Source organism: Chrysemys picta, chromosome 1 (assembly GCF_011386835.1).
Source record: "Chrysemys picta bellii isolate R12L10 chromosome 1, ASM1138683v2, whole genome shotgun sequence".
NCBI lineage: Eukaryota > Metazoa > Chordata > Testudines > Emydidae > Chrysemys > Chrysemys picta.
Window position 1 is genome coordinate 259,011,673 of NC_088791.1, and position 18,322 is coordinate 259,029,994.

Below are 18,322 nucleotides of genomic sequence, written 5' to 3' on the forward strand. Positions count from 1 at the left end.
TTGAAGACCTTCCCTTTGAAGGCACCAAGCTATTTGCAGAGAAGACTGACGCGTCCTCCATACCCTTAAAGATTCCAGGGCCACTCTCTGCTCATTAGGTATCTACACGCCTAAACAAAAGAGAAAAGTTAGTTTGCAGCCCCAACATAAATCCCATACATCTCAGTACCAGACAACTTTTTATGAATCTCAAAAGAAAGAAATCTAGGTTCTCCAGATGCAAGCCATCAGATCCACCACCTTCCACGTCGCAACAATCTGCCTCCAAACATCAATTTTGATGTGTTGGTCGAGGTATCAGATGACTCCCTTCAACCCCTACAACTGACCAACCTATCCTATCCATTTGCCTATCATCTTACCATGTTCTGCAGCACCTGGGAACACACAACATTGGACCAATGGGTCTTCCATCCACTTTACTGTCCCCCACTCCACAACATCCTTCCCTGTCCCTCTTCAGGGACCCGTCTCAAGAGAGTTTACTATGACAAGAAATAGACCACGTCCTCCAGTTAATAGTCATAGAACCAGTACCTCAACATCTACAAGGCAAAAGTTTTTACTCTTGCTATTTTCTAATACCCAAGAGGAAGGGAGATTGGAGACCCATACTAGACCTCATAACACTCAACAAGTTTATCAAAGCTCAAAAATTCAAGATGATCACTAACAATGATTATTCCAGAATTGGAACAGGGAGACTGGTTTTCATCCCCCCAATCTTCAGGACCCTTATTTCCATATTTAAATTCCATCCTCCCACAGACAATTCCTCGGACAAGACCACTACCAGTACAGAGTACTCCCCTTCGAACTATTGTCGGCTCGAGGGTATTCATCAAGATTGTCTCAGTAGTGGCCACTCACCTACCCTCCCAGAGGATCACAATCTACCCCTACCTTGATTATTGCCTCCTCCAAGCCTGCTCCTTCATCCAGGCTCGCCAGGTTACCAAAACCGCAATAGACTTGCTCAAATAACTAGGCCTATAGCTCAACCCACTCCACAATTTCAATCTCCTCATCTGTCATCTTCCTTGATAATATCCATATCTCAGAAATAGGTAGAGCGGCGACATGGGCATCAGTCCGTACCTTCACGGAACATTGTGATTACTGGGAACTTCGCCTCCGATGCTATCTTCAAGTCCACAGTATTGTCATCTGTAACTGACCCAGCCCTCCAGTGAGGATACTGCTTGGGAGTCACCTACAGTGGAGAACCCATAGGGACACTACTCGAAGAAAAAGAGAAAGTTACCTTGTGCAGTAATGATGATTCTTTGACATGTGTCCCCTGTGGGTGCTCCACTGTAGGTGTGCTTGTTTCCCTGTGCTGCTGATCAGAGAACTTTGGTATCAGTATTAGGCCAATACATGCACTGTCTCTCCTCATGCCACGCCATGAAGTTAACGCCCCTCAATTCCTTCTCTTCTGTAGAGTCATTGACAAGGGCTCTGAAGTAGAGAGGAGGAGGGTGGGTTGTGGAGCCCCCATAGGAACACACATCTCGAAGAACCATCATTACTGCACAAGGTGAGTAACTTTCTCTTCCCTCAGTCATGGCCTGTGGAAAGGGGAGAGAGATTAAATGAATGTTTTGGGTTTTTTGAAAGAAAATATGCAGTGGTCTGTAATCCAGCTATAGTTCTGTGCTGCATGTGCTCTACCGCACAGAGGAATGCTGTTTGTTGGGCTTACTGAAATTAGCTTATGTAGACACACAACTATTTTAAATATTGACTTGAAATAAAAGTTACTTAGACCCCTACCCACTACATAAGGTAAACAGCTGTGTTTACACACAGTAACGGACCTATGATTCAAACTATCTTAGAACAGCATAAAAAAAGCTTTGAGTTGTTTACGTTTTGCAGGAAAGCCAAATGGATTAGATTAAATCTAAAACACATAAGTCAAAGTTCTAGATAAGAAATAATTTAGCTCAGATACAGACTGACATTTCACTTTGTTCTGGGGCAGGGGCACAGTGTTACAAAATATTATTGACAAGATAAACTTACTGTACAAAGTAGGGACCAATGTTTTCAGTTTAATCATGAACTTAAGGGGAAGAAAATAACATTGTCCTGCTATATCGGAAAAAGGACAGGAGACATTTGATATGGGTTTAATCAGGCAGCAACTTTATTATTAGATGGCTGGGACTATCTGGCAAAGGAAAGTGTACAATACAGGTAACTCCATGTTCATTCAATATACACCCGGGGGACTTACACCAGCTCCCCTTTTTTCCCATTCAGGTCCCACAGCCAACCCATTGCTGGGACCTTACCATCCCCCTCCCCCCAAAGGTTAAGGTGGGCTATAAGAAAGGGGATTGGCTCACTGCCATACCAATCATAAGAGCCCCAATTCCCCACCCCATTTGGCTCCTTTATTAAACACCTTTTTAAGTCCTTTACCAAGCCATTTATCCAGCCACTGTATTCCCTTCCCAATGGAGCACCTGCACTGGACATCCACCCCACACTTAAGCTATAATGTAACAACTCATTATGTAACTCCTCTCCCTACTCACCATAACAAGCCCCTCCCCGCCACAAAGCTGCTGTGGGGAAGGAAGAAAAAACCCAACTCCACCTTGGCCAATCTGGTGGTGAGGGGAAAAGTCCTCCCCTGGTCCCCTAGAGAGAAGCAGCTAATACAATGCCCACAGCAGGTCCTGACCACACCTGGGGTTTTGCCACCTCAAGGGGAGGGAATGTGGGTGCTGCTCTGCCTGGTCCAGGGAAAAAGGGGCTTCTCCTGCCTGGCTTGCCCCTTTTCAACTCCCCAGCCCTTCCACTCCCCGGGGATGAGTCAACATTGCCACACTCTCCCTCTCCCTCTTTTGCAGCAGCTTCTGAGCCTCTCCCAGTCTCCACCCATAAAGTGCTATTCCTCCCCATCCCCCCCCCGGCCAACCAGGCAATGCTCCCACACGGAAAGGTGCGATCTGGTCATTCACTTTAAATACTTGTCAAAGTGCATTTCAGTGAGCCATGTGACTGCAGAATTACATTCAAACACTGAAGTATGTGGTATAATATAGGAAAACAGGACATATGCTTGGATAACACCTGCCTCTGTAGTGGTACAATTACTCTTTCAAGTAGCATGCTCAATTCTTCAAAGATAGTAAAACAAAAGTAAGTCAATTCCTCACCATGCTTTCAGTGAAACATGAGTTGGAGGGATGGACTGAGAGAAGGTTCATATTTAACTAGGTTGTTCGAAATATAGTAATGGAATTTACTAACATGTTCTTGATTTAAAATTCAGCCATTCTAAGAGTGGCGTCTATTGAAACCAGTTATTAACCATTCTGACTGTTATAGTTTACAGTTGCCACACCACCACCAATCATCAAAGTCACATTTGTATCCCATTTGTGCTTAAACAACTCAGTCCACGTGTTCTGGCCTAAAATAAAACCGGATTTATTTTGGCCAAACAAGCAAGGAACGGATATGATACCCTGGCTGCTTCACAAGGACCTCTAGAGCAATTGCATGGCATGACGCACATTATTTTGTCCGCCTGTCACCCAGAAGAGAAGTGAGATTTTAATAAGGTGCAACCCTAGCTTCAGACTCTTTTCCTTTACAGATGCCAGGCTCTAGTACATTTTGGATCTATAACCTACTACACAGTCACTTTAAACTTATATGGATCCTGAATTGGGCACTAGCAGAAGTTACCTTTTACACATTTCTCCTTATTTTAAAGTATTTATTAAAATCAGATGCAAGTTGCTGCATATTTGGGGAAGTGTCACATTAAATTGTCCTGCTCAAATCTCAAGCAGGTTTTGTGTAAAAAGTACAAAATACAAAACCAATCAAGAAACTCTGGCTCCTTAAGTATCATTCAGAAGCAAAATGTTCAAAATGAGGGATTTTTATGGTATACATGTTTGACAGATGCCGCTATAATAGAGACCAATCATTCCAACCGATTTCAGATTACCAAACAAATATAAGTAGGTAGACATTTTCAAACAAATAGTAACAATCTGGTTTTAAATAATCTTTTTAAAATAAATCTGTAGTGGACTCTTCACTCTCTAGGTACGGCATCAATGTAACAAAAACACAATACAGTAGTTGGTCAAGTCATTAGTCTTTCTTTTTAAGAATACTGAAAGATGGATTATTACCCTGCATACACTAACTCTCATTTTCATTTGTGAATATAAAGCTTGGTATACATAGTAACTTTTTACACCTCTATTAGGCTCTAGTTCCAAAAAGCATTTAAGCACATTCTTAACTTTAAGCATATGCTTAAGTGTCATTGAATTTGATAGGATTTAAGCATGTGTTTATATGTTTTCCAGGTCTTAATGTTTCTTCCTCAGAGGCAGTCAGGATTTCTGCATGCACCATTACAAATTTATGAGTGCTAACAAAATCCTGGCCCACCCACTCACCATTATAGGATTGTTAAATTCACACTGCAGCAAAACTTTTTATTTTTTTGTAATATTAAAGAGCTAGCTTTCCTTCTAATAAAGTAACTCTTTAGTTAAGGGCAACATATATGAAATTTAAATTGTTGAATCCTGGACAGAGTTTTTAAATAAAAGTATTAAGTAAATCAGTGGCAGTTACAGAAAAATAGTCTTGGTTCTAATTAAAGTGGAATTTAAATTTAAATGGTCCTCCAGAGCTGAAAGGGTTGAATCCTTGCCATGTGTTCCAGGTTCTGTGAAAAGGGTTTCCTCCTCCCTGTTGGCTTTCTGCATCCAGTGGATCTTCTCCTGCATCAAACTTCCTCCTCATTTCTAAGGAAATATACATACATGGTAAAAAAAGACACAGACTTCACACATTATTACAGAAACAGTCTACCAATCAAGAGTATTTTGGTACTTCCAGCAGGACAAGAGGAAGAGATAAGTAGTTTTAAAGGTGTCCCTAACTCCAGACAGATGCAATAATTAATTTGGTTTATTTACTGGCATGTCTATGGATCTTATTACCACAGAAACTGCCAGTTTAATTTGCCAGTATACTTTTACTGATAAATTATAATAGATTGACTTATGTTTAACAGTTGATGTTTTCAAAGCACTTTAGAGGATTTAGATATATTAATGAAAAGTACCTAAACTAGGGCTGTGAATCGCAGTTAACTCAAATGACTAACACAAACCAAATTAAAAATAGTCGTGATTAATTGCAGTTTTAATTGCACTGTTAAACAATAATAGAATACCAATTTTAATTTATTGTAAATATTTTTGGACTGTTTCCTACATTTTAAAATATATTGATTTCAGTTACAACACAATACAAAGGGTACAGTGCTCTTTATATTTTTGATTACAAATATTTGCACTGTAAAAACAAACAAAAGAAACAGTATTTTTCAATTCACCTCACTTTATCGTGAAAGTGCAACTTACAAATGTAGAATTATTATTTTTATATAACTGCACTCAAACAAAACCATGTAAAACTTTAGAGCCTACAAGTCCACTCAGTCCTACTTCTTGTTCAGCCAATCCCTCAAACAAGTTTGTTTACGTTTATGGGAGATAATGCTGCCCACGTCTTATTTACAATATCACCTGAAAGTGAGAACAGGCGTTGGCATGGCACTGTTGTAGCCAGCATTGGAAAGGGTATTTAAGTGTCAGATATGCTAAACATTCATATGCCCCTGCATGCTTTAACCACCATTCCAGAGGACATGCTTCCATGCTGATGATGCTTGTTAAAAAAGTGTGTTCATTAAATTTGTGACTGAACTCCTTGGGGGGAGAATTGTATGTCTCCTGTTCCATGGTTTTACCTGCATTCTGCCATATATTTTGTGTTATGGCAGTCTCGGATGACGACTCAGCATATGTTGTTCGATTTAAGAACACTATCACTGCAGATCTGACAAAACACAAAGAAGGTACCAATATGAGATTTCTAAAGATAGCTACAGCACTTGACCCAAGGTTTAAGAATCTGAAGTGCCATCCAAAAGCTGAGCGGGATGAAGTGTGGAACATACTGTCAGAAGTCTTAAAAGATCAACACTCTGACGTGGAAACTACAGAACCCGAATCACCAGAAGAAAACTAACCTTCTCTTGGTGACATACGACTTCAATGATGAAAATGAAGGTGCGTTGTTCTGCACTGCTCTGGATCACTATCAAGCAAAATCCACCTGTTCTCTCGTTCAGGTGACATTGTAAATAAGAAGTGGGCAGCATTATCTCCTGTAAATGTAAAACTTGTTTGTCTGAGGGATTGGCTGAACAAGAAGTAGGACTGAGTGGACTTGTAGGCTCTAAAGTTTTACATGGTTTTGTTTGAGTGCAGTTATATAAAAATAATAATTCTACATTTGTAAGTTGCACTTTCACGATAAAGTGAGGTGAATTGAAAAATACTGTTTCTTTTGTTTGTTTTTACAGTGCAAATATTTGTAATCAAAAATATAAAGAGAGCACTGTACCCTTTGTATTGTGTTGTAACTGAAATCAATATATTTTAAAATGTAGGAAACCGTCCAAAAATATTTACAATAAATTTAAATTGGTATTCTATTATTGTTTAACAGTGCAATTAAAACTGCGATTAATCATGACTTCTTTAATCACGATTAAGTGCGATTTTTTTAAACCATTTGACAGCCCTAATTTAAACCCTTTACGCTGCTTCTGAAAATCTTAAAGTAGTTTAGTATGAGGGCTTGAGAGCCTTTAATACGGCTTGCAAAAGCAACATGCCAACTCCCCCCAACCCCGCAAAGACATAAAAAATGAAAAAATATTCTCTTAAATTTCACATAAGATCTACCCAATTAGTCAACCCTTAACACATCATCCAACTGATCATTAACTAGAAAATTTATCTACTTGCTGCTAGCTCTGCACAGAGTCTTAGGTAGGCAGGCAGGTAGGTTTGCGATTCCAGACAGCCTTTTGAAAGCCTCTTCACAATAATTTGTGTTAGTGTCTCATAAGATCTGTAGTCACTGAATTAGTTCTAGGGTTTATAAACACCCTCCAGGCCTTGTTTTGAAAGTGCAAGTCTCCTGCCCTTCCAGAGCAGCACAAAAGATGGGGAGGAGTGTGTATTAGACAAAATTTGGAACCTCTGCAAAGTAGTGTGCCAATTGGCTGGTTAGGTCTTCTTGGTGAGGTCACACCTGTGATTTGTACTCTGTAACTGACATGCACTTGTTTAATCAATACCCCAGCCACCCAGTATGTAATGTGACAGACCCAGACCAGTGGGGTACAGGAGTCTGGTAGAGGGCAAATATACTGGTCACTGGATGAGTAGTTTTCTGTTCCCTGAGTGACCAGAGCAGGGGCTGCACTAGAGTAATCAGGAACCTGCTAGAACCAGTTAAGGCAAGCAGCCTAATTAGGACACCTGGAGCCAATTAAGAAGCTGCTGCTAGAATCAATTAAGGCAGGCTAATCAGGGCACCTGGGTTTTAAAAAGGAACTCACTTCAGTTTGTGGTGTGAGTGTGAGGAGCTGGGAGGGAGAGGGGGTGCTGTTGGAGGACTGAGGAGTACAAGCGTTATCAAACACCAGGAGGAAGGTCCTGTGGTGAGAATAAGGAAGGTGTTTGGAGGAGGCCATGGGGAAGTAGCCCAGAGAGTTGTAGCTGTCATGCGGCTGTTACAGGAGGCACTATAGACAGCTACAGTCCACAGGGCCCTGGGCTGGAACCTGGAGTAGAGGGCGGGCCCGGGTTCCCCCCAAACCTCCCAATTGACCTGGACTGTGGGTTCTTCCAGAGGGGAAGGTCTCTGGGCTGTTCCCCAACCCACATGGTGAATCTGAGGCAAGAAAATCCGCCAATAAGCGCAGGACCCACCAAGATAGAGGAGGAACTTTGTCACAGTAAATAAAACTGTTTTTACTTGTCATTCCATTTCTCAGCCCCCATCATACTAAAGGTATTAAATAGGGAGGTGGAGGGGAGACAACCTAAAAGCTATAGCCACTTCTCCCCCCTGTCACTCCACTCACTAGCACCACTGCAAGCTTTTCTGCCTTCAAAACAGAGTTTATTTTGATGATAAATTGGGCTTGATTAATGTTCCTGATGTAGATTTTTCAAAGAAACTTTTATTGATAGCAGCTCAGCTACAGGGAAGAGCTGCTAAACGGAGTGGCCAGCAGCAGCTATTAGTGGAAAAACTGCCTCCTATTTTTGGTTGCTATATTCTCTCCCCCCTTCCCCTTCCATCCCAAGCTGAAGAGCAGTTCCTTAGAGGGTGGGGAGGAGGTCTCACATCACTTCAACAGAGTGACCATATCACAGTCCCAACTGTTTTTCATGGGTAGCTGGACTAGGTTGTGGTTTGTTTTGCTTTTCAGAAGACAGGAATATAAGAAGCTTTTGATTTAGCCTCTGCCCAATTCCATCTGAGTGTGGACTTAATATGGACACTTTCAAAATTAAATGTTAGAATCCTCTGAGAGTATTTTCCAAGAAATGTTTGGTTTTGGACATAAACTTGATGGGAGCAAAAATTGTGCCTTAGTATTTTCTCCACTATCATGTGGGAAAAGAAGTCCCAGAAAGAGAACTCTGAAAAATAACTTTTCTGTTTTTAAATGCAAGTCATTAAAATAGCATTAAGGTATTCTACAGTGTGTTTTTAGTCCATTAATATATTCCACGGATAGCTGAAGTTATTCTGCTTGTGACCTTATGCCTTACAGTGCACGTTTGGTAAGTATAACAGAAAATAAAACACCAACCCAGGAATGTCTTAACAGTCAATTTAAAGAGACGTGAGTAAGAACCATTTTGAAGTTTTAATGTCCTTCCTGGCCAAAAGGACGGGATAAAAGTTAAGATGAACCCGTTATTCTGTGCCATGTTCCAGTAACAGAGGCAGAATTTTAGTTTCCTGTTATAAACACATTGCAAGTCTGAATAGGTCTTTCCTGCCCTGTGCTACTAACCATAGTTCCACTGATTTGTGGTGGAATTACAGGGCCTCGCCTCTATACTACTTCTCAGATGAAAAATATCAGGACTGTTACTACACTATTAGAAGACTTTCCTTTCTCCCCCTTACTTTATCACCCGGGGTGGTGTTGGGGCATTGTCTTATGTTTTTCATTAACTCTTTTAAAAACTTCTCATAGTGACCAGGGTCCTTAGATCTATTCAAGTTGAGACAGAAGTTGTAAACTCTCTAGGACTAATTCAACAGCTCCATTACACTCCTCAGGCCATTCAGTGGTTTCAGCGCCTACTCCTCCCTCCCCCAGACCCGACAGCCCGTTTGTAGCTCACCCTCTTTATTCCCCTATCTTGGCCAATGCAGACGTTGCAATTTACAGATAGAAAAATCTGTGGTGTGGATTTAGCAATTCAGTGGATTCTGTATTGTGCAGGTGATTTATAGGTAAATAATAATCTCCTTGCCAAACTAGACAGAACTACCAGTCTTTGCTGAGGCAAAACAGAAGTTCAGAGTTTCTAAGCCAAACTATCATTACAATGGAACAAGACCACATGAATTTTATCCAACTTCCCTCAGCTTTCTAGAAAAAAAAAAAATCTATCCTAGTTTATACCATCTTTGAAATTCAATTGTTTGGTTTTATTTTTTGAGAACTTGGATTTTGGTTAGAGGAGAGAGGGAAATACAAGGTGATCATATGTAGTTTAATAAATGGAAATAGGGAAGCTAGCCATTCTACTCAGGTGTGTGTTTGAAGTCTGTTTTGGGTTCTTATTGAAGTCATTAAAACAGTATGATATTCTTGTATTGCCATTTCATGGCAGATAACGTGACAAAAATAGAATCAGAAGATTAGGGTTGGAAGAGACCTCAAGAGGTCATCTAGTCAAATCCTCTGCTCAAAGCAGGACCAACACCAACTAAATCATAATAGGTCATAATGGGTCATCACAGTTGTTAGTTCCGTCCATTATTCTGAAAAGAACCCCTGTGTAAATTTAATCAATACCTGGGTCAGTAAGTACTTCTTTAGCAGCTGCTATATCAATAAACTTTTTCTCTGCCTTCTTCTTCTCCTCTTCATTCTGGAAGTTATCAGGGTGCCACTGAGATGCTAGCTTTCTATATGCTTTTATGATTTCTTGTTTTCTCGCATTTCTGGGGAGGAAGGAAATTAAGTTACTTATGAAGTTTCCAACTTTTCATGTGCCACATTAAATGAGCCTGTGATGTAGTTATAAATATGGTGATACAACAGACTAACAGGCACCAAGAAAACCAAATATTCACTAGTTAACATTTTGCTGCTGGCAGTCAAGATTTCTCTGACAATAATGGCTTCCTCTAATAAGAGTAGTAGAAAACAGGTTGCAATTTTAAGTAAAACAAACCCAATTTTTCAGTTTACTTTCCTCGGAAAGCTCATAATTTGTTGTTGTTGTTGTTGTTGTTGTTATTGTTAAGTACTCAAGAGAATGTTAGTTGTTCAATATCTTAACTTTTTTTTTATGTCTCTGAGCTGAAGAGTGTACAATAGATTCGGAGATAACAATTGATTCAAAAACAAAATTGAAAGATGAAAGGAGGCAGGGTCACGAAAATAAGATTGGTAAAGAATGTGCACAACAGGATGGTTTCTTTGTTTATTTTTTTTTAAATAAAAATCATTACGTTTGTTTCGATCAAGCCCATGACAGAAATGAGTTTTTAGGAGGTATTTACTAGCTTTTTTCCAGCAAGTCTTCTTAAACTGTCCCAAGCCTCTGTGCTCTCAGAAATGAATTTTAACTTTTTCTTCCCTTCCATAATTCTCTTCTGTCATTCTTTGGTTTCCCAAACTGGTTGCCAACCTTTTTGCTCCATTATATTTGGAACTCTTTGCTAATGAGGGATTATTTCCCTGTTTATTGCCAGTTAGCACTTCTTTATTCCTTATTAGGAGACTTTCTGAGCAAATGCTACTTAGAGGCTGGGGGAAAAAAAAAAAAAACCACCTTATGACCACGTAAAATCTAAACTATTTTAAAGTGGAGGGAGAGAGAATAGGGAAAGATACCCCAAAAAGCATAAATACAAGTGGCAAACGTTAGACTATTTGATTAGCGACAGACTATGTAAAAAATATTCTGGACATTCATCTCACCTTTTTATTCCTAAAATTTTGTAATAATCTCTCTTCTGAGATTGCTTCAACATCCTCTGGGCTCTCTCTAGGCCTTCACGAATCTGTTGGTCATTTTCACTGTTGGCCTGAGCAGTTTCATAATCTTGAATAGCTGCCCATAAAAATGAATGTAAGAGCATATTATACACGTCACTAAATCAACCTTACTTGAAAAAAAAAACAATCACTCAGTTTAGATTAAGTACTAACCCTATCCCTAGAACTCAGATGTTTTGCCACTATTATTTGTAAGCAGCAAAACTAATTGCTGAAACTTTATGAAAAAGTCTTTTAATTTGGTCATATTTTCCTTGGTATTTGTAAGTATCAGACAAGAACTATATTCTGACTCTTACTCAATGAAGTTCATTGTTTTATCTGCCTATGCACTTTGGAATGCATTTCTTAATGCACTTTGGAATCCCTCAGATGCTCAAACAAATTGTGATGCCCCAAGGTAAATCTTGTCTATACTAGGGGGTTTGCACTCCTGGCTAACCCAGCGTAGGCAAGGCCTAACTCACCAAAGCAAGGAAATTAACTTGTAGTTTTTAATCCTTCGAATATGGAGCACACCTGGAAACTGGCAGCATCCCAAGGCATCAGAAGGAAGTCTGGATCTAGGTCTTGTTTGGGATGGGGCAAAGAGGGTGGAGAGAAGGAATTCAGGACCAAGTACTTGTGGGGAGAAGGATTATGTGAGGATCCTGACTTTAATTTTAGACTTTGATTGAAGTGGGACCCTAAATGGATCTAAGGAAAGTCAGGATCAAGCACTTTTTTGAATGGGTAGGGAAGGGAGGAAATGGGACTTAGTGGTTGGTCAGAAGAAAGTTTCCTTGTAGGGTGCATTGAAAAAAAGATTGGGAAACATGCCTTATAGTGACAGATTCCAGGGACTCAGTTTCGCTTAAACAAGAGAAAGATAAAGGATGAGTTGATCACAGTATGTAAGAGGACTGAGGTGTTGCTACACGCAGTGTTGTAACACCCAACTTTTATAAAAATCACAGGAATCCACAAAGCTTAGGCTCTCCACGCAATGCAGAGGGAAAGGCAGGCACCTGAAAAGATGTTCCACAAGAGCCAGCATGCTAGCTGTGAAGCTGCCTAAACTCACCAATGGGTAATAATGGAAGGGGGGTGTCCTAAGCCTCACCCCTCCCACAGAGCTTGGTGCCTAAATCCAGGTTGCAGGAGGTGCCTCTTCTGTCTGTGATCCACTCAGCTTAGGCGCCTTGCAAGAAACACCAGAGGTGTATTCCACAGTGGAACAGTTTCAACAGGAGAGAGAGGGGGAGCCCCGCACCAATGGTTAGGGTGCTCTCCTGAGAGGGGGGAAGACTCCTGTTCAAAGCTTTTCTCCCTGTCAGGCAGAGAAGAGGGAAATTGAACCCAGGGCTCCCACTTCCGGAGTACGGGCTCTAACCACTGGGAGAACAGTTATCAGGGAGGCCCTGTTGGGACTTTAGATAGACTATATGGGCCAGAAGGTAAAAGGTGTTAACATGAGACTAGACAGTGATAAACAAGGTTTGGTATAGAGAGACCTCAGCATTCTCACTACCATGGCAAACACATCAGAAAATTCATGCCACAGGTTAGAGGTCCCCCCTTGATTAAAACAAGACAAAAAGCAAAACTCAGTGACAATGCACAACAAAGTGAATCAAAACCTATTGCAATGGTCCCCAAATTTTCTCACACACACACACACCCTCATCCCTGTCCATGCCCTCCCCGGAGCCAGGACCAGGAGCGGCGCCGCAGCTCGAGGAGGTGGGGACGCGGAGAGGGGCAAGGGAGCTGAGGCTGGGGCTGGCAGCTGGGTCCCTGGGCATGGGGCCAGGGCCAGGAGCAGAGCTGGGTGGTGCTCCCTCCTGGCCCACGGTGGGGGCTGGCCTGGGCCCCAGTTGCACCCTCCCAAACGTTCCTCCCCACAGTTTTTGGACCTCTGTATTAAAGTCTTTTTCAGGAGGATGAATATTGGCTAGTCTTATTTTGTTAAACAATCCCTTTTAGTGGGGAAGGTTAGCTCTGTGGTTCAGCTCTGAGTCTGAAATGAGTCACTTTCCTGCTTTTGACAAAACGGAGAGACACAGGAGAGAAGAGAGAGGATAGCAAAGATGGGGAAAATATGGCTTTTGTTGATGTTCTCAGGATACGGGGTGGCATGTGAATCATGGACAGATGCTTTAGGCTGCAAGGTCCACCACAACAGCTGTTGCTCTGTACCCCAAGTCACCTGCCAAGGCAGAGACACCATCTGATTGGTCTGGCAGGTCCTGCTCCTTCACTGGTCCTCAGGCCGAGCAGAGCTTTTGGTGTGGGTGCCATGCAGCGCAGTTGATTTCAGGATCAGGTAAAAAGCAGAGAGAGTGGATAGGAGGAAGACAGTGGGGGACAGAAAGCGACACACAAAGGAGAAGAAGAAAGAGTAGGATCTCACACATATTAGGCTGGGGTCCTCACTGGTGCAGCGATAATGGTTGAGCATCCCAGTGGAGTATTAAGGTCTGGGTGTCACCCCAAAATCCATCCACTGCATCTGTGGTGATGGTAAAAAAGTTTCTTCCCTCCCTCCACCTTAAGCCTCTTTGTAAGGTCTCCAAACGGAAGTAGCAGGCAGAACAGACTGTCCTTTTATTATTTTGTTTACCAGTTAGGCCTTATTTCTGGCATACCAATTTGGGTTCATCAAGTTCTGGTCCCACACTTCTCTTATTTATTAGGAATGATTTTAACACAGGCCTTGAGTTATATTAATAGGCCTTTTTGTTTGGACTAATTTAGGTTTTTGTCCCCCTTTTTAGCACTTTTTCCCCCATGAACATTTATTGTTCTAGGTTACGATGACATTTTATGAACTTACTTTTTACAGCTGAGCTTATAATTAGGGTAAATCTGTAGGCCCAGTTATTACTATAGTACCAAACCTCCACCTCCTTGTATTTTAAAATGCCCTCTAAGCATGCAGATTGGGCCCTGTCAGCAAGATAGGTGGGAGAATGCCTGTTTTTAATCTAATTTGTGGCTCAGGCTGGGACTTTGTCCAGGTGCCTAGTGTGAGAAAGCACCAGATACATTGGGGACTTTTACAGCAAAAATTTAGGCACCAATTTAGATGCCTATGGGGTTAGGCAGCTGCCAAGCAGGAGATTATGGATCTCAGCGGCACCTTAGTCCCCTTGTAGCTCTGGCCTTAAATACCTACATGGGGAACAAAACTCTGAAAAACCCTTTATCAATCTAGCAGACAAAGGTATACCAAGATCCAATGGCTAGAAGGTGAAGCTAGAGAAATTTAGACAAGAAATAAATAAGGCAAAAAATTTGAACAGTGAGAATAATTAACCATTGGAACAATTTGCCAAGGGTAATGGTGGATTTCTCCTAACTGGCAATTTTAAAATCAAGTTTGGATATTCTGCCTAAAAGATATGCTGTAATTTAAATAAGAATTAATTCAGATAGCCCTATGGCAGTCAGACTAGATTATCACAATAGTCCTAGGGCCTTGGAATCTATGCTACAGCAACTAAAGAGAAATATAGAAGAGGCAAGGGCATAATCAGAGCATTCTGCAGGTAGGATGTTTACAGCAATTGGCAGGCAGGTTGCAACAATCAGCACTGGAAAGAGGCCACTGCAGTTATACCACTAGTCTTAAATACTCAACGCAGTTGGAGGTTTCATTATATAGGACCTATCTTCAATGTGCATTTGTTTTCAGCCCTTGGTGCCCAAGCAGCATATGCTACAAGGCCCCCTTTTACATGGGTTTATGATGACAACAGAACAGCTAATCATCTGAAATCTATGCAGACACATACATACCATACGGTTATATTTGTTTAGGAAGAAACAATATAGCATATAAATAAAATTTTGCTTTTAAATCCCATACATAATATGTGCTTCTACTTGGAATTCTCACTTCATCAGATGAATACGGCTTCTATTTCAACAGCATGTAGTCTTTATCAGATACATAACAAGCAAAATACTGCAATGACTGTGCAAAGGGACTAGGCATTTTGAAGAGGTATGCAGTTTGTTTTGTGCTTTGTTCATAAGAGATACCATGTTGAATCACTGGAGCATTAGAAGTAGTTTTTCTAGATTTGGTTTCTTCTTTTAGAAGAACAAAACATTTCTTCATAAGAAAATTGAATTATTGCCATAAAGTAATAAGTGAAATACTTAGACTTCAAATTTTAATATTCTTCAACAGGCCTTGATTTGCATTTTATGTGTAATAAGCACTTTCCCCTTCACTGTGTTATAATCTTGAGAGTTTCATTATAAGTCTAAGACTCCTAAGTAAAAGTCTTTGCATCAAGATTATTTTCAAGCAGATGGTATTTCTCAGCAGGTGTTACATTTATCTTTTTGCTGTTTCTGTGCAAGACAGCAGGAGGTGCTAGCCAATTTATATTAGACACTTGACAAGAGTGAGATTTTTGTTTCAAGTAAGGTATTCAAAAACAAAAGCTAGAAAGAATACTTCTGATGCCCTAGTGATTCACACTATCTTTTACAAACAAAGCATAAATAAGATTGCTATTCATTCTTGTATGGCTAGATCATCTGCTAGCCCCACTGATTTGTCACTTGAACCAAAGCACTTTGCCTGCTGCTTAATACTTTGTCAAGTCACTTAAAAACACAGCAAGCTATACCAGCCCATAATATATACACTACTGCATCTGATGAGGGTAATGAAAATGCAGGGACTTCTCCATTACACTGCTTTATTGCCCCATAATGCTAAGCACCAGTGTAATTAATTTGCTGCACAGAACATGAAAGGTTATGTCCCATCATTAATTTCTAACAAATGCATATTAGACTTGGTGTAACAGATTGCTCATTTTTACCGAATGCCACGTGCATCTACAGTACACTGCTATCAACTAACAGTTTAAAGTAAAACATTTTCTTCTTCGAGTGCTTGCACATGTCCATTCCAATGTAGATATGAGCATGCCCTGAGCACAATTGCTGGAATATTTTCCCCCTAGTGGTATCTGTCAGGCTGGCTCCAACATCCTCTGGGACTGTGCACTTGTAGCGCTGGTATAAAGCAGAGCACCTCCGGTACCGAGCCCGGCATTGAGCCTCAAGAAGCAGCCCCACAGGTCCTGGCTGATACAAAGGGTGGGGTGGTGACCCTTCAGCTAGTCCTAGCCTCCTCCTTCTCTAGATGAGGCTGTGGTAGCAGTGTGTGTGTCGCCTCTGCAAGATGACCACAAGGCTTACCAAGCCTTACTAAAGCAGGTGGCCTGGATGTGGCTGATTCTGTGGCCAGATCTATGGCCACAGCAGCGACAGCACACAGAAGCTCGTGGTTGTAGTAGTTGGGTTTCCCCCTGGAGATACAATTAACCCTCCAAGACCTCCCCTTTGAAGGGCCCTCATTCTTTTTGGAGCAAACTGATGCGAGGCTCTACAGGCTTAAGGATTCTAAGGTGACTTTGAAATCCCTGGGGCTATATACCCCAGCGGCATCCAGGAAGCATTACAGGCCCCAACAGACTGGCCGTTACTTTGCCCAGCCAAACGGGACCTGCAGGAGGAAGAACAGGAGGTTCAGGTGTAAACCGCCACCGGCTTTCATAGCAGGGCTGATGCAGGCCACCCCCAGACAGTCAGGCAGCTTGAAGCACTCCTTTCGACAAAATGCTTCAGGTTGACCTCTCAATCCCTGCAATATTGGATCCAATTACACCTGTTTTCAAACTGCTTGTCCCACTTCTTCAGAGCCCGGACTTTCATTACTTCAGACCGTTGGGTACTCAGCACACTAGAAGTGGTATAAACCCTCCAGTCTGTGTCTATCCCGACTTCCCACTCTCCCTCTCTGTCCCTCTTCAGGGACCCTTCTCACAGGCAACTTTTGGTACTAGCTTCCATCATTCCCTCTCTGGATCCGAGGGATTGGTATACTGCCCTCGATTTAAAGGACATATACTTCCACATATCAATTTTCCAAGGCCACAGAGGTTCCTAAAATTTGTTGTGAACCAAGTAAATTACCAGTTTGCAGTGCTTCCATTCGGCCTGTCAGCCATTCCATGCGTCTTTACCAAATGTATGGCAGTGGGGGCAGCTTTTCCTCAGGAAGCATGGAGTGAATGTCTTCACATACCTCAACAATTGGCTAGTCAAAGGCCAGTCAAGAACTCAGGTAGAATCCAACATCCATCTCAGCCGATTAACCTTCTGGGCCCTAGGCCTACTGATAAAGACACAGAAATCCACTCATCCTGGTGGAGAGATGAGAGTTCATTGGTGTAGTTCTCAACTCCATTCAGGCAAGAGCCTTGCTCCTGGAAGACCGGTTTTGGACAATTACAGTTTTGATAAGGTCCTTTCAGACCCACCCGGTCACAACAGCTCAAAAACGTCTGAGTCCTCTGAACCACATGACATCATACACTTATATTGTACGGGGGGGAGGGATAGCTCAGTGGTTTGAGCATTGGCCTGCTAAACCCAGAGTTGTGAGTTCAATCCTTGAGAGGGCCAATTAGGGAATCTGGGGCAAAAATCTGACTGGGGATTGGTCCTGCTTTGAGCAGGGGGTTGCACTAGATGACCTCCTGAGGTCCCTTCCAACCCTGATATTCTATGTGAGGCTGTCTCTCAGACCTCTCCAAGTGTTACTGGCCAGGGTGTATTCACCTGGATTCAGAGCTCACCATGCCGGCTCAAGTCCTTGATTCACTGACTTGGTGACTGAACAACTGCATAGTCTGTGCAGGAGTGCCCTTTTTGTGGCCCCTCTCTCTAATCTTGGACACATCAGCATTGGGGAGCCCACTTAGGGGCCCTCAAGACTTAAGGCCTATGGTCTCCAGAAGAGCTCTCTCTTCATATCAATGTCAGAAAGCTCAGAACAGTCCATCTAGCCTGCCAAGCATTCCTGCCCCACATTACAAACAAAGTAATTTCAGTTCTCCTGGACAACATGACTGCCATGTTCTACATCAACAGGCAGGGCAGAGCTTACTCCTTCCCCTTATGCCAGGAAGCAATCCAGCTATGGGAGTTCTGCATAACGCATTCAATACATCTTGAGGCATCAGACCTACTGGGAAAACAGAACCAGCTGGTAGATTACCTCTTCAGATCTTTCTTCTCTCACACGAATGGTCCCTTTGGCCAGACATCGCAGGGGGCATTTTCCAATGGTGGGGGACT

At 41.9% G+C, this 18,322-nt stretch overlaps 1 protein-coding gene across 7 annotated transcripts in view; it reads right to left on the bottom strand.

The window, feature by feature from the left end:
* Nucleotides 1–3,918: 3,918 nt before the first annotated feature.
* The window catches only part of DNAJC3 (DnaJ heat shock protein family (Hsp40) member C3), an 81,841-nt gene continuing 67,437 nt past the window's right edge, over nucleotides 3,919–18,322 (bottom strand). For 6 of the 7 annotated variants that reach the window (XM_065581054.1, XM_065581053.1, XM_042843673.2 and 3 more), the window contains 3 exons: nucleotides 11,096–11,228; nucleotides 9,962–10,110; nucleotides 3,919–4,793 (listed from right to left, as the gene is read on the bottom strand). In XM_065581054.1, coding sequence (XP_065437126.1) covers nucleotides 4,639–4,793; nucleotides 9,962–10,110; nucleotides 11,096–11,228 — 437 coding nt within the window. In that variant the 3' untranslated portion in view covers nucleotides 3,919–4,638. Of the gene's footprint in view, nucleotides 4,794–5,806; nucleotides 5,896–9,961; nucleotides 10,111–11,095; nucleotides 11,229–18,322 lie in introns of all 7 variants that reach the window. The other variant, XR_010597728.1, reaches the window with a different exon arrangement.